This window comes from Staurois parvus, unplaced genomic scaffold (assembly GCF_062004578.1).
Source record: "Staurois parvus isolate SC_StPar_1 unplaced genomic scaffold, SC_StPar_1.0 ptg000670l, whole genome shotgun sequence".
Taxonomy (NCBI): domain Eukaryota; kingdom Metazoa; phylum Chordata; class Amphibia; order Anura; family Ranidae; genus Staurois; species Staurois parvus.
Window position 1 is genome coordinate 2,501,122 of NW_028318466.1, and position 24,855 is coordinate 2,525,976.

At 40.6% G+C, this 24,855-nt stretch overlaps 1 protein-coding gene across 1 annotated transcript in view; it reads right to left on the minus strand.

The window, feature by feature from the left end:
• LOC149447777 (collagen alpha-4(VI) chain-like) overlaps positions 1-22,752 on the minus strand; it is a 194,016-nt gene extending 171,264 nt beyond the window's left edge. Inside the window, exons 1-3 of the mRNA XM_089652063.1 lie at positions 22,663-22,752; positions 9,871-10,479; positions 8,445-9,032 (exon numbers count right to left, since the gene is read on the minus strand). Coding sequence (XP_089508189.1) covers positions 8,445-9,032; positions 9,871-10,479; positions 22,663-22,738 — 1,273 coding nt within the window. The 5' untranslated portion in view covers positions 22,739-22,752. The remainder of the gene's footprint in view (positions 1-8,444; positions 9,033-9,870; positions 10,480-22,662) is intronic.
• Between the last annotated feature and the right edge of the window lie 2,103 nt (positions 22,753-24,855).

Consider the following 24,855-nt stretch of genomic DNA (forward strand, 5'->3'; position numbering starts at 1 on the left):
GTGATACCCTGTGCAGGGTCCACTACTTTAAGGTCAAGGACGCCATTATGCATGAGGCCAGCACGCAGAACACCATCCTATTTAACGAAGTGCCAGTGATGCTCCTCCCTGGCCTTTCCTGCCAGACTCTAGCTATGCGCAGGGCTCTGCGCCCTCTCACTCAGATGTTGCAGGAGAGGCATATCCGCTACCAGTGGTGTTTCCAGTTTAACTTCACACCTCGCAGAATGGTAAATCTGCTTAATTCCGCACCCTTGTGGACTTGCCTACATTTCTCGGTGTGTTCGAACTACCTCAGATGTCCCTCCAGGATTGGCCCTTCCAACTACCGACCCCTGGTCTTCCATTCCCCTCTTCCTGGCAGCAGTCCGATCGCAAGAACAAGAAGCGTTCCAGATCTTCCTCCCAAAAGATCCCGGAGGGATGACTCCCTATCTGTGTGAATCAGGAGGTTTTTCCCTTTCCTCCTCTCCCTACAGTTTTTGCACATGTTTTGCTTTTGGTTACTTCTATTAGATCTGTGCCTTATATTTGTACCTGTTGTTTTTTTTTAGGTTCTGGGGCTGTGGCCTACGGCTGGTCCCTGGGTTTCCGCCACTGCCATTTGCCGAGACAGGCAGGGGCACTTTCGACCCTAGTCTCAGGGGCTTTAGGCCCTTCCTTTATTTATCTCATCCACACCCCGTCATTACTGTGCTCTGTTTATGTTTACTTGTTGGGGGCGGGGGCCTACTTTTTCATGCCTGTTTGAGGGATTATTGAATACGTTTTGTAGAGGGGGTCGTCCTCACCTGAGGGTGACCTCCCTCAAATTATCATTTGCCTGTGGGGGGCCTGAGTCGGGATCAGATACATTTGCCTTTGACGTTCCCCACCTAGGCCTTCGGTGTATTACGGAGTTTCACACTGTATGTTATTTTGACAGTTCGCCTGTCTAATAGTTTCTCCTTCTCATTTATCTCTTTTTTTCTCTGCTCTTCTTTTCTTGACTCCTTCCCCCTTTTTTTTCCTCTTTCTCCTATTTGTTCTCCCTCAACCAACTATGACACCGCTTAAATTATCCTCTATTAATTGCAGGGGCTTTAAAACGCTGGAGAGGCAGAGCCAGATGCTCTACCATTTCCATAAATGTGGAACGCAGATCTTGCTACTCCAGGAGACTCATTTTCACTCCGATGGTATTCCAGCCCTCCACAATTGTCACTATACTCAGTGGTATCATAGCACTAATCCGCAGGCTAGGTCTAGGGGGGTGTCAGTGGCCTTTCATCATACCTTCGGCCCAGAGGTCCTGGACTCCTTAATTGATCCAACTGGTCGCTATCTCTTCCTTAAATTGAAATACCAAGATTTTGCTTTTACAGTGGTGAATATTGATGCTCCCAATATAGATCAGGCTCCGTTTCTGGCAATGGTCCTCTCTAGGCTGTCCGCTTTTGGGGGTCCCTGTTTCATCGTCGGAGGGTACTTTAACGTAGCTCTTTCTCCAGACTTGGACACTTCAGTGGGTAAATTTTCTCTCTCCTTGTTGGCCTTATCTCAACTTAAGTCGCGTTTGCATGACTTACACCTAGTGGATGTTTGGCGCATCCAACATCCTTCGGAACGAGACTATAGTTATTACTCTGCAGCTCATGCATCATACAATCATATAGATTATTTCTTTGTTTTACAGTCTTTTCTAGATTGTCCTATTTCATCCTCTCTCGGCCATTTCTTATGGTCAGACCACGCCCCAGTCCATCTTACAATTCAGGACCGACCGTCGTCTTTGCGTCGCTTTTCATGGCGCTTAAATGATACCCTACTCAAAGATTCTCTATGTATCGCGGAGGTTGTGAAGACTATCAAGGACTTTATTCTAGACCACACATTGGACACTACCGGCCCTCTTAACCAATGGGAGACCCTCAAATGTGTTCTTAGAGGGGTTCTTATTAAGCATGGCTCTCGCTTGAAAAAAGCTCGTATGTCGGAGATGCGTCGCTTATTTTCGCTCATTGCACGCCTTGAATCGTCCCACAATCGTACGTTGGACCCGGTGCTTGCTCTCTAATGCTCGTAGAGATTTACTTCAACTACTAGATTCATCCTCCCTTGTTGCATGAGACAAAGCATGCAGCACTCATTACTCTCTAGCTAACAAATGTGGTCAGCACCTGGCGCGTGTACCTCACCGTCAACCAGCCCATCGTCCGATCCAGCACATCAAGGCGCCTGACGATACTAAAATCTATCACAATAAGGGCATCTGTTTTGTGTTTGAGTGCTACTATTCTCAACTCTATAAATTCTGGAGGAGCCCTTCTCGATTATAGAAGTTCTTGGGGCCATTAAGGCCCTAAAAACTGGTAAGTGCCCAGGTCTGGACGGATTCACTCCACGCTTTTACAAAACATTCGCCACCCAATTAGCCCCACTTCTGGCCCAAGCGTTTAATGTTATCGATGATTTGAATACACCTTCCTCAGCTTTTTTGTCCACCGCTATCTCGGTTATTCCTAGGCAAGGTAAAGACCCTTTTTGTTGCGGTAGTTATAGCCCAATCTCCCTACTTAACCTGGACGTTAAGCTTTTTTGCTAAACTTTTAGCGAACCGTCTTTCCCCTTCCATACCAACCTTGATCCACCACGAGCAACACGGCTTAAAAGCTTACCTACTTTCATTCTATGCTGAGAAGGCGTTCGATCCCTTACATTCCCGTATCGAAGGGATTTGACTTCATGGGGCGCTTCAGGCCTGGCCTGGTTTGGCTGCATCAACACCCTCAAGATGGATACTTTGCCTAAGATACTATACGTTTTTCAGACTGTACCGATCACTGTCCCTTTGAGTTTTTCCTTTCATTACGCTCCTTTCGATTAGATTTATTTGGCACCATGGGTTTTCCAGGTTAAAACACAGGTTACTTACCTATCCGAAACTCAAAGGCGGAGTGGGTTTACGGGACTTTGAGCTTTACTACAGAGCCACGTTACTAGTGCAGATGCTTGATTGGTTTCCTAGACCCCTCCGTAAAGCCTCTTGTATGATTGAACAGGATCTCTCTCAGGTTGATCATCAGGCATTACCATGGGGGCATGATCGGGAATATTTGCTCTTTCCCGGGTTGTCCCTTTTGACTTTAGCTGTTCTGCGGTTGTGGTATAAACGAGGCATAATTACTCTTTTATCTTCCGATCCCTCTCCCCTATCACCACTATTTGATAACCCCACTCTTTCTCAGGGGTTGGGCTCTTCCATTATTGGACCCTTCACACGCGCTTCCTGGCCCGTGGCTCAGGACTTTATCTGCCCCCAGTCGGGTCTTCCACTCCTTCAGGGTTGGTCTAGGGATTGGTTAACCACTCTACACCTATCCTCCTTTTGCAAGCACTTGCAGTCTTCCTCCAACATTCATCGCCCACTTTCTGAGATTGAGCGGCTGTGCTCCCTCTCTGACCCACCAAGGCACGTCCTAGCTTCTCTCTGCTCCACAATGCTCTTCACTATGAACTCCCTCCCTACACTAAGGCGTGGGCTCGAGACCTAAGTAAGGATATTTTGGCGGAAGACTGGTTCACGTCGTTCCACTTTACTCATAAATCGTCTATTTCTTGCTACTCACAAGAAAAGAATTTTAAGCTTCTTTCTCGATGGTACAGGGATCCCCTCTCTCTACACAAAATCATTCCCTCTACACCTGATCTTTGCTGGCACTGTATTAGAGCTGTTGGTACACAGCTCCACATCTGGTGGGATTATGATCAAATACAACCCTTCTGGCAACAAGTCTTTGCTGTATATAACCGGGTCTCTGGTGAGTCCTTGATCCTTTCCTCTTGCAGTTTTACTGCATCATTTTCATACATCCATATGGATCATACTCTCATCTGTGATGTTTTTTTTTTGTTTATTTACTTGTACATGCTCTTTATACTTCTCATGTTATGTCTGTTAAATGTATGCAAAATAATAGAGACAAATTTGCCTTTAAATGGGTCATAGCAGTAACATGTGGTGTTACTATTGTCAAACATAAAATTATCTATGCATCGGTGAGGATGTTTCCATATACGTATGTTGTATATGTATTGTTGAGTGGTATAAAATATATTTATACCCAATGCAGCTTCAGTTAGTCATTGCTTATAATGACCCTCTTTTAAAATTGAACAAGCAGAAAATCAGAACATGAACAGCATAACTGCATGACAAACTCAGTCCATATTGCATGGTGCGATAAAGTGATAGGTGCAATTGTCCCAATAATCCATGTTCAGAGAAATTCGTGACTCTTGTGATCTCGTGATTTGTACAAAAAATGCACTAACCAGATAGCGCAATAAATGCGCATGGAGCAATTAAGACCCGCTCCTGGTGCTCTGGACTTGTAATATTAGGAGGATGTCATCTGCAGGTTTGGCCACCAGATGTCATCAATCCAGGTATATTGGTAAGTCATCCACCAGAGAGATCATCAGCGGGGGAGGGGGTGATCATACATCATTCCCAAACAGGCGTAACCTTCAAAAACGGGCTCCCATACAATAGATGAGACCCAGAGAAGCCTCTGATAGTGTAGTATGTCTTTAATAGGTAAAACTTACACCAAGTACAATTGAAGGAAAAAACTTACATCAAAGCAAAGTCTGGCCACCAGGGCGTCAGTCAGGATGGCCTTGTGGTATGGATACAAAGGTCAGGGGCACCTCCCTAACGCGTTTCGTGTGAAAACACTTCCTCAGAGGGAGTGTGCCCTGGATTGATGACATCTGGTGGCCAAACCTGCAGATGACATCCTCCTAATATTACAAGTCCAGAGCACCAGGAGCGGGTCTTAATTGCTCCATGCGCATTTATTGCGCTATCTGGTTAGTGCATTTTTTGTACAAATCACGAGATCACAAGAGTCACGAATTTCTCTGAACATGGATTATTGGGACAATTGCACCTATCACTTTATCGCACCATGCAATATGGACTGAGTTTGTCATGCAGTTATGCTGTTCATGTTCTGATTTTCTGCTTGTTCAATTTTAAAAGCGCTGCATATTTTATTTCTATGTTTCTATCTGGGTCCCAAGGTTACCTTTTATGCTAGCTGCTTCACTTATATGTTCCCAGCGCTCTATTACCTACTTATACAATGACCCTCTTTGGTCATTGGTCTTTGGTCATTAGCTTAATAATTTTTTTGTGTGTAATTTTCATAATCGTATATGCCCCCATAATCGTATATTTCCCCAGCACAATACACCAGAGGAAATTGTCAAAAAACCTAGAAATGTAAATTGCCTTTGGATGAAAAATATTTTCTATATACATGTATTTCCATCTGGAGACCTATTTATATGTGTTAACATAAAAAATGGTGATTTGTATAGAAAATTAATAGATAAACTTTCTACCATTTTCATTGCATTTATTACCTTGGCTAGGGTTGATGATCTTAGTTTCAAACTAATTTAAGGATATGCCTTGCCAGCTACATAAACATCTTATTTTTAAGAGAACTTGTGCAGTTGTGTACAGTCATTATGTGTAATAAATTTTTGTCTAGGCATTTTGAATAGTTGCTCTTTTTTTATTGGCTTTATTCACATTGGTATATGTATGGTTTTTGCCTGAATGGTAAATATTCTACACATGTGCATTATCTTGTTTAAAGAAATGAATTGCTAGGGAATGTTTAGTGTAATATTTGTAGGTTGTTAAGTCACTTCCTACTGAATATCCAACAAAATTCAACATATTCCACAAAATTCTACCCACTAGTTATGTGTAGGGATCAGGGGCGGACTGACCATTTGGAAACTCGGGCACTGCACGAGGGCCCAGGGTCAGTAGGGGGCCCCATGAGATGCCCCTGGTACCTTTTTCATAGGCTTTTTTGAGTTTGGGCAAGGACACAGAAGCCCCATGATCCCCTATTGCACGGGGGTCCCATGAGTTGTTAGTCCACCCCTGGTAGGGATCTTGCAGTTTTTTTGGTAATAGCTTTTATATTTCTGTGAGATCTGAAGGGAGCAGCTGGGCTGCATCCAGCCAATATTTTTTCTGATATTAAGTCTGCCTAGCACAGGTTATTCTGCTGTGTCTGCCAGACACAGTTGAACATACTCCAACAGTCTGTGTCAGAGGGGCTAACAATGTGCGCTATGAATGCTTCACAACTCTACCAATCAACAGGAGTTTGACCTGCCGCATGGTATTTTCTCCCTGGGCTTAGACCCTAGGTGGGTGGTGTGGGCTTAGCTCTTGGGGATTCTATGATGCAGAAGTCTTGCTTTCTGAGAGGCTATGGAGGATGCTGGGTTGCTGAAGGTAATCAGCCCTGAAGAAGCATCTGTGGCTGTCGCCCACTAGAGAGGTGGTGAGTAAGGGCTAAGGGAGAAATTCACAGAAAAACTCTCTCAGCTCTCCTGTCTTGGAGGGATATGATCAAGACACACTACAAACTGGATATCTAAAGAGTTGTAGTCTTAAGGAAAGGGTGCTCGACCTCTTAAAGAGCGAGGGCCGTTTAAGTGATTTGTTAACTGATTGCAGGCGACAGTGAAATAAAATGGTTCAGAATTTCGATTTTTTTATTTTGAATACCATAATAAACATTTTCCTCCTGCAGCCACTGAATGGCAGTGGGAGGAAGAGAAACTAGATTTCAGCAGTTGCAGGAGGAAAATGGAGGGGATCGATTCCTGCATATGCTGCTCCCACTGTCCCTCCTGTTCAAGTGTAAAACAATGTGGCAGGGAGGCCGCATGCGCCTCCTGGAGCATGGGGTGGGGTAGTCATTGCCACCCCTGATGCTACACCAGTGGTTGGGGAGTGTAGGAAAAACAGATATCAACTATAGGGTTTTAATGCCCCCCAAACCACAAATGTAAACAAGCCCTTACTGTCTTGAGCCCCCTATAAGGCTATGTTCACACTGATGCTCTGCTTTTTACCCGCACTGCAGGCGCAGAGCAGTGCAACTGCGAGTTAACTGTGCTTTACTATAGATTTCTATTATATCAAGAGCTTTGGTGCGCTTTCAGAAAGCGCACCAAATCAGCAGGATATAATAGAAGTGGGCTTCCTGGTTTGAGGTTGAGGGCCACAGCTTGAGCACCACTATCTTATGGGGTAGCCGCAGAGCATAAATCAAGGGAATAGACAGTATGGTATATTTATACAGAAAAGTGGAGAATGTGTTGAGCAGAAAATTTTCAATTATACTCTGTCTCCTCACCTTCCTTTCTCACTCTCTGTGCACTTCATTTTCAAAGAGACTGGCACATGTACCCTGCTTGAGTAGAAGCAACCCAGAGACAGATGTTCATGGAATTTTACAGTATGTAAGTGTGTGATGGATATGGTAAAATGCCTATTTGGTTTCTTGTTGAATATATAATTTTTTTCTATATATATTTACTTTTATACCTTTATATTTTTATATTGCTAAATGCTTTGTATGAATATATATATGTGTTGTGTGTATATTTGTTGTCTGCTGATCTTTGTAGTCCTCTTTGCTCAAGAAATGTCTGCTCACCAACCCCTCCCTTCGAGTGAACTTGAAGACAAAGGAATGTTTTTTTTTCTATAGATAACACATTGGCCAAGATCACGCCTAAACTCTGAAGAAGGTTGTTTTCGTGCAGAGTGACCAATCAAGGACTAATATAAAGCTTATGCGGTTCTCACGTGATGTTCACATAATTTTGCATATATAAACTCACTTTTTCATTTCAATAAATTAGAGAAGTTTTCACAGACCAAACGTGTCAGTGTGAGTTTCTTTATGTACGCACATTCCTGAGCTAGCCAGCAAGATTAATTAGGACAGGAGCAGATGACCACCGGACATTTAGTCCTCATCTAAATCAGCTGAACTAGGACATTCACAGAGTAACCTGTTTTACAATCTATTGGTCATTTCTAGTGTCTTCCAGGGTAAAAAAAACATACACATATGAAAAGTACGTGTATTGGACCTTTCTAAAGGAAAATTACATTCCTGAATTGGCAAACTATTAACCCTCATGCACACTGTACGTTTTGATAATGCTGGTAACATTAGCTGTGTATAGTGACATTACAAACGTGAGTTTTTCAGCTTTTTTAGCCTTTTTGCATTAGCGTTTAGTGGAGTTTTGCCTCGATTATCGGCGTTTTTCCACATTTGCATTTTTGTGACCAAAAGAAAACTTTTACCGCATTTACAGCTAAAAAACTCCTCTAGAAACCCACTAGTCGTGGGGTTTTTTCCAGCCAAAAAACGTCCCAGCCAAAAAATGCTGATTACAGTCTATGTGTGCATGAACACATAGGATAACATGCTGGGGGTTTACTAGCTGTATAAAAAAAGAAAAAAAGTCAAAAGCCAAAAACAGCCGCTGTAAAAACGCCCAGTGTGCATGAGGACTGACAATACAATGTTTCTAACCACATGCCAGATAGCAGACAAATTGCTTACCTTGAATTTTTGCACCAATGTTGGAACATACATTATTCAGGAGTCTTTTAGTTACATCTTCTGCAGCATCAAAACTCTCTTGAGGGTAAATAAACTTTCTACTTGGCCTACTAGCCACCTCCTGCAACTCAGCAATGTCTTTAATGTTATGACCAGTAACATAAACAGATATGCCTCTAGATTTTAATTCTCTAGCTGGCTGTTTCACCTCATCAGCTGATTTGCCATCAGTAACTACAACAAGAATTTGAGCAATGTTGTCTGTGGCTCTGCTGCCTGCTGATTCAGTAAATAAACTGTTGTTGACTATTTCTAGAGCCCTTCCAGTGTAGGCAGTGCCCCTTATATATGATAAGCTTTGAATTCTCTCCAGAATTTCACTTTTCGTGGAATAATCATTAAGTAAAAAGACTGTATTAGTCTCATCACTGTACTGGGCAAGCCCAATGCGAACTTTGCTGATGCCGACATCGAGACTGGATACAAATCCATAGAGGAAGTCCTTCACTTTTTGGAAAGCCGAATCCCCAATTCGCGTGGAACTCTCTACAAGGAAAACAATATCTGCCTGATTGGCATTTCTACAACCTGAAAAAGAGGAAGTATAATGTATTAATAAAATACAATTGGTCACTATTGCTAGATACAGTAAGCAGCGCAGTTATACTTTAGGGAATCATTTAAGAGTTAAAGGTGCATGCAAACATATTTATCTATACTGCTTGTTAACTTCAAAGAAAGTAAATCCACTTTTGTCGGTCATATGCCTTTGCAAACTCAGATATTGCCTTGTACAGAGCTTGTGCAAATACAAATAGTCTACTTGCTACTGGCAGCCCACAGGAAACTAGAGGGGAGAGATACAGGACCAGGCACCCTATACAATCAGAGAGAACGAGAGCAGCGACTGGTCATTATTACAAGCAATATTGGATGCTGGATTGCTACACAGATCTAGAGGAAATATGCCATATAACTCTGATGAGGTATAGATTTGTATATTTATTATGCGTAAAGATTTTTTTTAGAATACGCTAATGCCATCAGTGCTAGCTGACTGCCATATGTTAAGTTCTGGCAGCATTACCTTGAGGCACTTTCCATATAAAAGGTATAATAAAAACAATAAGGATATATAAAAATGGTGATGCTTTGTGTGATCTCCAAAAATATTTTTTAATTTCTATGTTACTCTGCTAGTTCTAGTTTCTATTTCACTTTACTAAAGTGAAAGGATGTGGCACAATTGAAAGCAATTCTTTTTTTCCCCAGATGGTTCAGCTTCTCCAATTTCCTTACAGATGTTTATAATCATGGAGAACAGACGGGTATAATGAAAGTTCATTGCATTCTGTGTCTAGAATTTCAACCTGCAGGCTTAAGATTGAGATGAAGAGAAAGATGACAAGACTGAATAATAATTTACCTTGGGCAATCTGACCAATCTGCCTGGTGACTTCTTCTACCGTAGTGCACAGAACCTGAAGCATGTTCTGGGAAATGCCCTGTAAGGCTGTGAAGTCAGCCACATTGTAAACATGTTTCTCATCAGGATCGCTGGCTATTTCATTAAGCTCTGTCAAGAGGGCATCCTTTATACCAATAGCATATAGAGTGATGCCTGCCTCCTTTACTTTCTTGGATGGCTCTTTAATATTATCTTGAGATTGTCCATCAGTTATAACAACGGCTAGTTGAGGTACTCCATTGAGAGCTCTTCCACCGGCATTTTGCGTGAAGTGATTATCCAACATAAACTGAAGACTTTCACCCGTTTTTGTGCCCCCGCCTTTATACTTCAAGGTCTCTACATACTGTAATATGTCATCTTTCTTATCATAAGAGTTTAAATAAAATTCTGTACGAGGCTCATCACTGTATTGGATAAGGCCAATTCTGATCTTATCTTGACCAACATCGAAGCCATTTATCAAGGTGTACAAAAAGTTTTGCATGCTTTTAAAGTTTTCTGTTCCAATGCTCCATGATCCATCCACAAGGAATACAATGTCAGCAATGTTTGCTTCCTTACATACTGAAAAAAAATAACAAACGTTACTTCTGCATATGATGTTGTATCTCCCACACTTTTTTTAAATACTACTAAATTTGTGTCAAACAAAATAGTGGCTTCACTACTAAAAATGTGTTTTAGTTTTTGTCTTTGTCCCCATTATAGAGATTTGCAATTACTACCTGTAATCCTCCAGGAAGTGAGGGGAAATCTTTCCAGCAGTAACACATAGGGTGATAGAAACCTCTAACCCTTTCTCGCTCTATCCATTTAAAAAAAATCATATTTTTCTGGAACTGGAAATTAAGGAGTACGTTCTCCATCAAAGACTAACTTCTTCAGGATGCATTGACTTGTGGTGCCCATAAAGGAGGTTTTAATGCACTTTCTTTCTCTCCACAGTTAAAAGATTTGAGCCCATTTACAAAAAATAGTGGAGGGAATTTATAAAGAGACACTCTTTAGAATTCACTCAAACCCAGGGGCGGACTGACAACTCATGGGGCCCCCGGGCAATAGGGGATCATGGGGCCCCTGTGTCCTTGCCCAAACTCAAAAAAGCCTATGAAAAAGGTACCAGGGATATCTCATGGGGCCCCCTACTGACCCCAGGCCCTCAGGCAGTGCCCGAGTTTCCCAATGATCAGTCAGACCCTGCTCAGACCCCTACATCAAAGTTGTCTTTACTTGTGCCAGATTTATGTACCTGTAAGAAACAGGTACATGAATCTGTGAGAGGCTGACACTGAGGTTGGAGTGTCCATACAAAACGTTAGTTCCTCAGTGAGCTCTTTCCTCAGCCACTGTGTCCATCTCACAGACGGATGTATTGCCAAGGAGTTTGATAGATGGATGGGTGCAGCCTGATACTAGTTCCTCCTCAGGTCCATCTAATCAGTGCCATTATTCAGTCCAACAGTGGATTTCAAATCCACCCACTGCTGGCTGCTGTCAATCAAATGGCAAAGCAGACCTGATGGGGAACTAGCTTCTCAATTTCCAGTCTGCCCACCCAATAGACTCTACAGCTGTGAGGACTAGTTCCTCATCAGGTCCTCCTCCTATGTGAGCTTGTCATTCCCCAAGCAGGGGCATTGCCAAATTTGGGTAATGACATTACCAGTATTCTTGGCTCCTTTGTTTATATTTATCTTTCTGCCTGGGAACCTCCTAGCCAAAAGCTAAATGAGGATAGAGTCCTGTGCAGGAAGGTGATACATCCATGACAGCTTCCCAGCACATATATGCCCCGCTCTGAACACTGGCATACCTCTGTATTCCAATTCTGAGCCAGTCTTAATTATGCCAGTCTGTTAACATGTCAGCTGGCAGCAATTCTTTTAGAATCTATTGCAGTCCTAGCAATGGGTTATTAAAGTGGCAGTAGTAAGAACTACCTGGATTTTCACAATGTTTCAAGAATGTTACCAAAATGTTTGCCTGAATTATGTACAATTAGTTTTAATGGGAAATACCACCAGAACATTATTTTTAAAGCTTTATTGAATTCACCAGGGTGTGTTTAAACCTCTGCAAACCCTGCAGTGTAGAGTAATGTTAGTGGCAACATACTGTGAAATATTTGAAGGTAAAACTAATTACCTTTTAAAACTATTTACTAATAATCTTTTTATAAAATTGGCCTCATAGTGCTTTCAGTGATATCCAGCTTGTGATAATGTCTCCATACATTTCTGTTCAGTAAAAAGAATGTAACACCAAAATATGATTCAGCCAGAAGATTTTGAGAAAAATTAACTTGATGTTAGGTTCCCGAGCAAGGTATTAGTAATAAAAGATACTAATGCCCAGTTATTTCAGTTTGGGATAGAATAAGAGGATTAGAGCCTCTCTCAGGTTTTACTGTTGTCCTAGCCCCCTAGGGAGATTTACTTTCTCAGTCATTGTGACATTTGTCACCGAGGCAGAAAATCTAGGTAAATACAAACTTTTAACCTCCAGGAATCCAGCCACTTTGTAATATGTACAGGCACACTGAGGGTAAGTCCAACGAGGTGCATGTCATCTCCTTTACATCTGACAGTTTTATGATAGCTCCAGAGTACACACTCCTTGGACTCTGAAAGGAGAGATGCTGTCTTCTCCATACAGCAGCTCTGCCCACCCCTCCCATCTGCTGCCTATTCACAGAAGGCTTTGTATTCTGTAAAAGGGTTCACATAACATAAAGGATTTTGTGAATGGGCAAGAGGGGCACAGAAAGAACAAGAAGTGTTGGAGCTCCAGTAGTATGTGACAGCTTCACTACCCAGAGCTCCATAAAACCATCTGCTGTATATAAAAGAGATAAATCCAATGACAGGCACCTCATTCGATTTTACTCATAGTAAGCCAGTATATTGCAATGTGTCTGAATTCCTGGAATTCAGTTTTAGTTTTGGAGAGATTTATTCTCACTTCATGTTGTGTGTACAGGGAAGAAAATGACTGGAAATTTCCCCAAGTGGAACACAGATGACAAAAAAAAACTGATAGGGTTTTAACAATTCTCTACACTTACGATAATGAAAAATATAAATATAACTTAAGCGCTTACTATAGTCACAAAAAACAATAATATATAATTGTATAAATGCGGTAGCCACTAGTGTACACAACCTATGTCTCAATAGGCTAAATAGTGAATTGGTATGTATGTGAAAAAAGTGTTGCGGTACATAATCAAAAATACAAAATCCATATAAAGTAAAACTATAAAAAACCAAAAACACAGAAAGTGAATAAAAAATTTATATAAAATTTAAACTCAAAAGTCCAAACAAGTCCAAACAAGTAGTGTTCTTCTGTGGACAATCCTTGAGATTACGACTAGAGATGAGCGAATCGAACCAGGCGAAGTGGAATTCGATACGAATTTCAGGAAAAATTCGATTCGCGTCGAATCCGAATATTTGCCTACTTCGGATTTTTCCCGATCAGCCGGCAAAAGTGTCCCTGCAGAGAGCTCCGCTATTTCTGACAGTTCTCTGACAGTTCCTTCACATGTACAGTGGTTGAAACATTGTATCTATTTGTTTCCATTTAGGATACAGATGTTTTTATTCGGAAACAGATGTTTCAACCGCTGTACATGTGAAGGAGCTGTCAGAGAACTGTCAGAAATAGAGGAACTCTGCAGATACACTTTTTGCCGGTTTGGAATTATTCTTATTTTCATCCTACTTCTTCTTCTTCTTCTTCTTCTTCCTCTTCATCCTCATCCTCATCCTCTTCTTCTTCTTCTGAGGATGAGGATGAAGAAGAAGAAGAAGAAGAAGAAGAAGTAGGATGAAAATAAGAATAATTCCAAGCCGGCAAAAGTGTATCTGCAGAGCTCCTCTATTCTGCAGATACACTTAGAGGAGCTCTGCAGATACACTTTTTGCCGGCTTGGAATTCATCTTATTTTCATCCTACTTCTTCTTCTTCTTCATCCTCATCCTCATCCTCAGAAGAAGAAGAAGAGGATGAGGATGAAGAAGAAGAAGAAGTAGGATGAAAATAAGAATAATTCCAAGCCGGCAAAAAGTGTATCTGCAGAGCTCCTCTAAGTGTATCTGCAGAATAGAGGAGCTCTGCAGATACACTTTTTGCCGGCTTGAAATTCTTCTTATTTTCATCCTACTTCTTCTTCTTCTTCCTCTTCATCCTCATCCTCTTCTTCTTCTTCTGAGGATGAGGAAGAAGAAGAAGAAGAAGAAGTAGGATGAAAATAAGAATAATTCCAAGCCGGCAAAAAGTGTATCTGCAGAGCTCCTCTATTCTGCAGATACACTTAGAGGAGCTCTGCAGATACACTTTTTGCCGGCTTGGAATTATTCTTATTTTCATCCTACTTCTTCATCCTCATCCTCAGAAGAAGAAGAAGAGGATGAGGAAGAAGAAGAAGAAGAATTAGGATAAAAATAAGAAGAATTCCAAGCTGGCAAAAAGTGTATCTGCAGAGCTCCTCTAAGTGTATCTGCAGAATAGAGGAGCTCTGCAGATACACTTTTTGCCGGCTTGGAATTCTTCTTATTTTCATCCTCCTTCTTCTTCTTCTTCTTCTTCCTCTTCATCCTCATCCTCTTCTTCTTCTTCTGAGGATGAGGATGAAGAAGAAGAAGAAGTAGGATGAAAATAAGAATAATTCCAAGCCGGCAAAAAGTGTATCTGCAGAGCTCCTCTATTCTGCAGATACACTTAGAGGAGCTCTGCAGATACACTTTTTGCCGGCTTGGAATTCTTCTTATTTTCATCCTACTTCTTCTTCTTCTTCTTCTTCTTCTTCATCCTCATCCTCATCCTCAGATGAAGAGGAGTGATGAAGAGGAGCTGTATGGAGTGAATGTTTTTGAAACCGCTGTATGGAGTGAATGTCACAGAACTGTCAGAAATAGGCTATTTCTGACAGTTCTGTGACATTCACTCCATACAGCGGTTGAAACATTGTATCTATTTGTTTCCATAAATGGAACCATTTATGGAAACAAATAGATACAATGTTTCAACCGCTGTATGGAGGGAATGTCACAAAACTGTCAGAAATAGCGGAGCTCTGCAGATACACTTAGCGGAGCTCTGCAGATACACTTTTTGCCGGCTTGGAATTCTTCTTATTTTCATCCTACTTCTTCTTCTTCTTCTTCATCCTCATCCTCAGAAGAAGAAGAAGAGGATGAGGATGAGGATGAAGAAGAAGAAGTAGGATGAAAATAAGATGAATTCCAAGCCGGCAAAAAGTGTATCTGCAGAGCTCCGCTAAGTGTATCTGCAGAGCTCCGCTAAGAAATAGCGGAGCTCTGCAGATACACTTTTTGCCGGCTTGGAATTCTCCTTCTTCTCATCTTTCTTCTTCTTCTCATCCTTCTTCTTCTTCTCATCCTTCTTCTTCTTCTCATCCTTCTTCTTCTTCTCATCCTTCTCCTTCTTCTCATCCTTCTCCTTCTTCTCATCCTTCTCCTTCTTCTCATCCTTCTTCTTCTTCTCATCCTTCTCCTTCTTCTCATCCTTCTTCTTCTCATCCTTCTCCTTCTTCTCATCCTTCTTCTCATCCTTCTCCTTCTTCTCATCCTTCTTCTCATCCTTCTTCTCATCCTTCTTCTCATCCTTCTCCTTCTTCTCATCCTTCTCCTTCTTCTCATCCTTCTCCTTCTCCTTCTTCTCATCCTTCTCCTTCTCCTTCTCATCCTTCTCCTTCTCCTTCTTCTCATCCTTCTCCTTCTTCTCATCCTTCTCCTTCTCCTTCTTCTCATCCTTCTCCTTCTTCTCATCCTTCTTCTCATCCTTCTCCTTCTTCTCATCCTTCTTCTCATCCTTCTCCTTCTTCTCATCCTTCTCCTTCTTCTCATCCTCCTTCTCATCCTTCTCCTTCTTCTCATCCTTCTTCTCATCCTTCTCCTTCTTCTCATCCTTCTCCTTCTTCTCATCCTTCTCCTTCTCCTTCTTCTCATCCTTCTCCTTCTTCTCATCCTTCTCCTTCTTCTCATCCTTCTCCTTCTCCTTCTTCTCATCCTTCTCCTTCTTCTCATCCTTCTCCTTCTCCTTCTTCTCATCCTTCTTCTCATCCTTCTTCTCATCCTTCTCCTTCTTCTCATCCTTCTCCTTCTTCTCATCCTTCTCCTTCTTCTCATCCTTCTCCTTCTTCTCATCCTTCTCCTTCTCCTTCTTCTCATCCTTCTCCTTCTTCTCATCCTTCTCCTTCTCCTTCTTCTCATCCTTCTCCTTCTCCTTCTTCTCATCCTTCTCCTTCTCCTTCTTCTCATCCTTCTCCTTCTCCTTCTTCTCATCCTTCTCCTTCTCCTTCTTCTCATCCTTCTCTTTCTTCTCATCCTTCTCCTTCTTCTCATCCTTCTCCTTCTCCTTCTTCTCATCCTTCTCCTTCTTCTCATCCTTCTCCTTCTCCTTCCTCATCTCCAAGGGCATTTAAATTAAAGGTACAGTGTTCTGCACTAATTTAAAGGCTCTCTGAAGCCTAGAAACCCTTTTTATAAGTTAACTTCGTAGCGAATTAATTCGCATCGAATCAAATTTCTTCCTGAAATTCGGCGAATCGGCCGAATCGAATTTTTGAATAATTCGCTCATCTCTAATTACGACCACCATGTGCAGCTATCACAAGATGCAGGTGCGAACTATCCTCCACCATATATCTGCTCACCTCCAACAGTGTGACCTCACATTATACAATGTTTTGGTCTAACTGCACTTTTGGTCCCAATAGTATGGACTCTGAAGTTCAACTTGCTGAATAGTATCTCCAGAAACAACCACTCCAGCCTGGAAGCTGGAAGGACTACATTCCACTGTGTGATTCAAGCTCGCTAGGTAACCCCTCTCTCTCCCAGCATACCTCAGTTTTGTAACAAAGCAGTACCAAGAGCAAGGATCATAAACACAGTGGCCTGTGTTCCTCAATGGACTGCAAGAAAAAGATTTTATGGTGAATACAAAAGTCCAGTTTTTCTTCTCTTTCATTGAGGGATACAGGATTCAGGGACAATTGCAACAGCAGTCCAACTGAGGGTTGTGCAACACAGTAAATAAAATGCTAACATGCCTACATATGCTAACCCTTTCCCAGTCTATTCAATTCAAAAAAACTTTGGTGAAATAGTCCTGGCTTACAACCAAGAAGGTTACCAAACCCAACAGAGGCAGATGGAAAATAGAGACTCAATCAGATAACAGCATAAAAAGACAAGCTCAAACAGTTTGTAGATGAGGACCTGACTGAAGAAAAAATAATCTTGAAAAAGCCAGTAATTTAGAAAAATGGTTAAATGTTTCTCAGAAAATAAAAGGTATCCATTTTCCTAGGACACTTGGAAAAAACTGAAGCCTGCTGGGAGGGGTTAAACCAGACTGGTCACTGTTTTTTTCTGTTTTTTTGTTTTCCAGTTTCCAAATCCTCATGTAGGGGGCAGTATAAACCAATTATCTCTGAATCATTTGCCACTCAATGAACTCCAAGAAAAGGATTTTATGGTAAGTACAAAAATCCATTAATATTTACTATTGAATGTGGTCATAGACATTTTGAGTTTTTGGTAAAATGTAAGTAAGGTTCTTCAGTTGTAAATCCTGTATCCTTCAATAAACGAGTAAAGATTTATAATTCAAAGTTAAACTTCCAAAGATGGTTAAATTCCTAAAATATCTGGTTGTTAAAAGATATTTCTGAAAGTAGACACATTTATTTAAAAATAAATGATCCTCAAAGGTTTAATAGTAACAAGCCAATAAATCTAGTACTTGTCTGGAGAATGCATGTTTGATGTATTTCTCCAAAGAATTACAGCAAAATAAGATCAGATAATCTCCCTTTAATTAGCCAGTAAAGGATGATATTATTTATCTTTATATACCCTTTCCAGCATTAAAGAGCAATGGCAAAAGTGAAATAAAGATGTTTAAAGTTTGTTTATAGGAGTTTATCATGTATATTTTGTGAGCAAAGAAAAAGCAGTAAAAATAATTTTACAAGATGTATTACAGTATATTAACATGGTTGTGCATAGAAAGGAATTGTAGTTATCAGGAACACAGCTGATTTATATGTACACAGCTGTTTAGCCTTTGTTTGCCTTTCAGAGATACCACAGGAAGTCCTATTCGTGTTTCATATTTAATTTAACTGGACCACAAAAACAGGGTCATGGATCCTTATCCTAATGTTTATGGAAACATTATTATATATTAGGTTGTCACAACTCGGAAAACATTATTATATATTAGGTTGTCATTGGATTAGGTGATTAAACAGAAACTGTGTCCCCTTATATCATATGTCTCTAGCATTAAGAGTCCTCATCAGAGTTCCACTTTACATGAGACTACTCAGTAGAGTCCCCTTTAACATGAGGTGCCTATAAGAAAGCCCACTTACATCAGGTATCCCCATCAGAGTGTCCCTTTACATATGATCAATAATCTCCATTAGAGAGACCCCTGGGTACCATCAGAGTGCCTCTCTTACATGGAGTGTCCCCCTCAGAGTGCCTCTTTACATCAACTGTCTTCATCAGACTGGCTTTTGGATCAGTGGATGCACACTCAGAGACCTTGGGGGCACAAATAAAATCTTGGGGGGCAAAGTTCCCCCCCAGATTTATTCCTGTGTTTTATAATATGCTTTTCTAATTATTAATGAGAGTTTGATAGCAATTGTCCAGTCGGAGGACAGTTCTGCATCAGCACAGCGAGAACAGGGACAGCCTCAGCTACCTATTGGCTAATTTCTATCTGACAGCTAAAGTGGGATTATCACTGTATAATGAAAAAACATGTGATGCTGTTAAAATAATTATTCAGACCTGCTTTTGTATGTAAGCCAAGTTAATTGCAGAAGAAAAAATCTATTCCAGAGTCAAATACAGGTGAAACTCAAAAAATTAGAATATCGTGCAAAAGTTCATTTATTTCAGTAATGCAACTTAACCTCCTAGGCGGTATGGTTCTTTCCGATTTTTTGTGCTGAAAGCGGTACCATTTTTTTGCATGGAAATATGTAGTTTGTAGGCTGTCATTTTTAGGAATAACTCACTGAAATCTGTATGAACAAGAGTCTAGTAAACATTCCGGATATGATAAAACTTGAAACACGAAATCATAAATTATAATTTAATAAATAATCATAAAAAATAATAATATAATAATAATAAATTTAATTCAATAATATAATCAAACCAAAAACACTGAAATTTGAAATACAGAGGCAAATTCGCACATCGCTGAGCAAAGTCGCAAAATCGTTTTCAGTGTCTGATGACGAATTTCCCCACGAATCATTATCACTCAGTTCTGCAAGTGGTTCTGATTTACTATCGCTGTTCTCTAGCTGGTCTAAAACCACTTTTGACGTAAAGGGACGCTTTTTGGACGCCATGGACTTTTCTAAATTTCCAGGCAGAAAGAACAGTCAAAATGCAGGCAGGGCACAGGACAAAGCAGTAGGAACAAAATATATGTGAAATGCATTGAAACAGCAATGACAGCAAAAATGAAATTTTTTTTAAATTTCAAATTTGTTACCGGTTCCGGCGCCCGTACGTCCCGACGTCACAGGGACCGGAACACGGAAGCCAGATGCCGGCATCAGCCGGAGGAGATGGCCGGGGACGCTGCAGGGGACACATCGCGTGAGCGAAGGACAAGGTAAGTTCTGCAGGGACCCCCTGAGCAACGCCGCATGGTAAGCCCGAGTGTAGCTCGGGGTTACCGCTCTTGGTACTCAAATTTTACCCCAAGCTACACTCGGGAAAACCTCTAAGGAGGTTAAAAGGTGAAACTAATATATGAGATGGATTCATTACATGCAAAGCAAGATAGTTCAAGCTGTGATTTGTCGTAATTGTGATGATTATGGCTTACAGCTCATGAAAACCCCAAATCCACAATCTCAGAAAGTTAGAATATTGTGAAAAGGTGCAATATTCTAGGCTCAAAGTGTCCCACTCTAATCAGCTAATTAAGCCATAACACCTGCAAAGGGTTCCTGAGCCTTTAAATGGTCTCTCAGTCTGGTTCAGTAGGAATCACAATCATGAGAAAGACTGCTGACCTGACAGTTGTGCAGAAAACCATCATTGACACCCTCCATAAGGAGGGAAAGCCTCAAAAGGTAATTGCAAAAGAAGTTGGATGTTCCCAAAGTGCTGTATCAAAGCACATTAATAGAAAGTTATGTGGAAGGGAAAAGTGTGGAAGAAAAAGGTGCACAAGCAGTAGGGATGAACGCAGCCTGGAGAGGATTGTCAGGAAAAGGCCATTCAAAAGTGTTGGGGACTTTCACAAGGAGTGGACTTAGGCTGGAGTCAGTGCATCAAGAGCCAACACACACAGACGGATTCTGGGCATGGGCTTCAAATGTCGTATTCCTCTTGTCAAGCTGCTCCTGAACAACAAACAACATCAGAAGCGTCTTACCTGGGCTAAAGAAAAACAGACCTGGCCTTTTGCTCAGTGGTCCAAAGTCCTCTTTTCTGATGAGAGCAACTTTTCCATCTCATTTGGTATACCGAGGACCCAGAGTATGGAGGGAGAATGGAGAGGCACACACTGCAAGATGCTTGAAGTCCAGTGTGAAGTTTCCACAGTCTGTGTTGATTTGGGGAGCCATGTAATCTGCTGGTGTTGGTCCACTGTGCTTCATTAAGTCCAGGGTCAACGCAGCTGTCTACCAGGAGATTTCGGAGCACTTCATGCTTCCTTCCGCAGACAAGCTTTATGGGGATTCTGACTTCATTTTCCAGCAGGACTTGGCACCTGCCCACACTGCCAAAAGCACCAAAACCTGGTTCAATGACCTTGGGATTACTGTGCTTGATTGGCCAGCAAACTCGCATGACCTGAACCCCATAGAGAATCTATGGGGCATTGCCAAGAGAAAGATGAGAGACAGGAGACTGAATAATGCAAAAGAGCTGAAGGACGCTATTGAAGCATCCTGGTCTTCCATAACACCTCAGCAGTGCCACAGGCTGATAGCTTCCATGCCACGCCGCATTGAGGCAGTAATTGCTGCAAAAGGGGCTCAAACCAAGTACTGAATATACTGTATATGCATGCTTATACTTTTCAGAGGTCCGTTATTGTTCTATGTACAATCCTTGTTTTATTGCTTGCATGTAATATTCTAATTTTCTGAGATTGTGGATTTGGGGTTTTCATGAGCTGTAAGCCATAATCATCACACTTATGACAAATCATGGCTTGAACTATCTTGCTTTGTATGTAATGAGTCTATCTCATATATTAGTTTCACCTTTTAAGTTGCATTACTGAAATAAATGAACTTTTGCACAATATTCAAATTTTTCGAGTTTCACCTGTATGCACTGCCAGTGTATGCTATCACTGCATGTGTCCATGAAAATCATACAGTTCTATAACACAGTACCCAGCTTTAAGACATCCCTAAAGCACGTTACTTTAACCTCTTGGCGCTGGCCGAACGCAAATGTGTGGCCTCCCGGCGTCTGGGACCTTTTCTGATCATGTGACTGCCGTGATTGTGTCACGGTGGTCACATGACTCTAAACCCCACCCCACCCCGCCTCCTGGCTTTTGAAACCTTTAAAGGGCCGGGAGGCGCCGGCGCCAAGGGGTTAAAGATTTGCTGCATGAAAAGACCCTCTCCCTGCTGTACAGTATTTTTTAAAAACTTTTTTGGTACAGGTCCCCCATGGAAGTGTCCAGTTTGCTATGCATTTTGCCAGTAGTTTGCCCATTAGCCCTAAAAATGGCCAGAATTAACAACAGGATTTCTCCCTTAGACCTAAAAGCAATTTGCCTCTAAATTGGTCAAATTGGCCAACTGGCACTGAAAATATTTTTCTTAGTCTAAGAATCCCATGTGGTCATCAACCAGGATGGTCTGTATGTAAATGCCATTTGCCTAGGAATGCTCATACCTCCACACTGACATCCTCCCATCATGGGCTTTTGATATTTGCAACTTCTCCCATGGGTCAGCCCACTGCTTGAATCAAGGATAAGGGCTCATTAGAGAAGTACTGAGGCAGGGTGCTGTGTTTTTTTATAGGGAGCCAGCTCCTTCCATCAGCCATATTCTGTCAGCATTGCAGAGAGAAGTACAGAGACTCAATGATGAACTCACTGAGACAAAAATAGATCAAGTTATAAAAATGGAATGGTTTTATTTAAAAATGTCATTTGCACGTTGATAAGTGTTTTCCTGGGAAGCCAATTTGACAGCAGTTATTTAATAGTATCTGTTTCTTACTACGTGTTAACAATGATGAATGTAGAATATGAACAGCTAGATATTTTGAAAAATGCCTAAGGCCATGACACAGTTTAGCATCCCAAGGAAATTGAAGATTTAAATGGCATAACAGGCTAAACAAATTATTCAAACATACAGAACAAATACATAATGCATATAGACTTATATAGATTATATACAAAGCCAAAATGTTTTCCTTAAGTTTTGAATAAAGTAGGGAATTGTTAAAACACCTGTACAGTTTTCATTTCTATCACTCCTCAATGGGGAGATTTTCTTTCACGTCCCACTACAAGATCCCCCCTCTTTTGCTGTTCTGGTGACAACTCAAACTCACCACACAAATTGAGGATCATTTAATGGGATGGAATAGGACAGAGGGGCGACCTAGAGAACAAATTAAACATGACTAGAGGTAAAGAACAGGATATAAAGCAATATATATATTGTTTATTATATGAAACACAAATGCATACCTGTTTTCTGTGTATTTGTTAAATGAACAGTAAATCCAAAGAGTAAGACGGATAAAAGTGATCTCCAGTGTCCCATTTTTTATGATATCTGTAATGTAAAAAGAAAAAAGTATATATATATATATATATATATATATACATTAACATTTAAAAAACATAAATGTCTTCACATGCTACCTAAGAAGTTGAACATTTTTAGATTCACATTAAAAAGTATATTAATCTTTTCATTATATTTTGTGTTCTTCAAGAAGCAATAAAATGATCTCTGTTTGCAATAGCCAAAGTGATTCATGAAACAAATTGGTGTTTTGGGCACCAATTCACAAAAAGGATATTAGGGAACTGAAGAAAGTGCACAGAAGAGAAACCAATATATGATAATAGCTCAGCTATGAGGAAAAATTAAAGGAATTGAATTTATTCTCTCTTGAGAAGAATAGATTAAGGGGGGATATGATCAACATTTATAAATACATCAGTGGTTCATATAGTGAACATGGTGTAGAGCTGTTCACCCTGAGGTCATCACAGAGGACAAGGGGGCACTGTTTATGTCTGGAGGAAAATACATTTAATCTCCAATTATGGAAAGGTTTCTTCACAGTAAGAGCTGTGAAAATGTGGAACAGACTCCTTTAAGAGTTGGTTCTGACCAGCTCAGTAGATTGCTTTAAAAAAGGCCTGGATTATTTCCTAGATATACAGAATATGACTATTTATAGGTAAAATTGATCCAGGGAATATCCAATTGCCACTTGGGGGATCAGGAAGGTTTTTTTCCCCTGAAGGAGCAAATTGGATCGTACTTTGCTGGGTTTTTTTGCCTTCCTCTGGATCAACTGTGGGTATAGGATTATATCTTTTTTTTATGGTTAAACTAGATGGACTTTTGTCTCTTTTCAGCCAAACTAACTATGTAACTATATAAACAGGTTTAAGCTGTCCCTACCCTGATTCAGTAAACATACAGTATATCTCATCTACCATCCACCTTACTGTTGTATGATGTGCTGCTTTAACTTACAGTTTTTGGTATTGGTTTTCATTGCAACAAAAATGGACAGTGGAATGGACACCTCTGTTTTGTTATTTCAAACAGACTCATATTTTATGTTTATTACACATACTACAGTGTGTTTGGACCATATTAAAACTCTGCTAACTTAGCTGATAGCTGAGAGTAGAAAACAAGATTTCACAATATTAGTTATTATTATTATTATTATTATACAGGATTTATATAGCACCAACAGTTTGCGCAGTGCTTTACAAAATGACAGTAGACATTACAGTTACAATACAATTAGGTACAAGAAGAAACAGAGGGCCCTGCTCATTAGAGCTTACAATCTAGTTGTAGCAGTGAACATCAATCATTCAAAACTCAATAAAACACTTAGTATTCAAATAATCTTCATATGTGGTCCATCCAGTGATCAAACCACCTTTCCAAACAAATGAGCTTACCAGAAAAAATTTGACTCTGAATGTATCAGCATTATATGCATCCACCGATCTGCAGTCAGTGTGTTGGACTACATAGCTACCACTTCGCAGATATAAATAAATATCCCCGAACTGATACTCAAAAAAGGCTGGCATAGTGTAAAGTCATCCATATATAGCTTATTAAAACTGTTAAAAGCACTTACAAAAACATAGGAAGAGATCAACATCAAACAAACTACAATTCCCATGGAGACATACCAATGGTGGCCTCATAAGCGTGGTGACATCACACCAGGATACACCCTACGCGTTTTGTCACATATGACACCATCAGTGTTTAAACACATGAGAACGAGTCGGAAGTGTTTTATTGTTATAGAATAACAACAAAACATGCCAAGTCCCTTGTGGCACATATGAGATCAGGTGAGTTCTCCCTGGAAGGCACTGATGACATAGCCTTTCCAGAGGGTAGCTGTGAGGCACTGGCTATATCACCAGTGCCTGTTGAAAATCAGGATATTTGGCTTTGGGGGAGATAAAAGTTGCTTTAAATCTAAACTAATCATGAATAAGTATTGGTTAAGTTTTGTCCTCCCTTTGGTTCAAACTTTGGTAAATATGTGTTTTTTTTTATATGAAACCAATACTGAATTTATTTTGCTGTGGAGTTTATTACTTTATTATCATCTTGACTTTATAAAGAAGTCAGCTTCTAAAAGCCTATGTTTCCTTTCCATA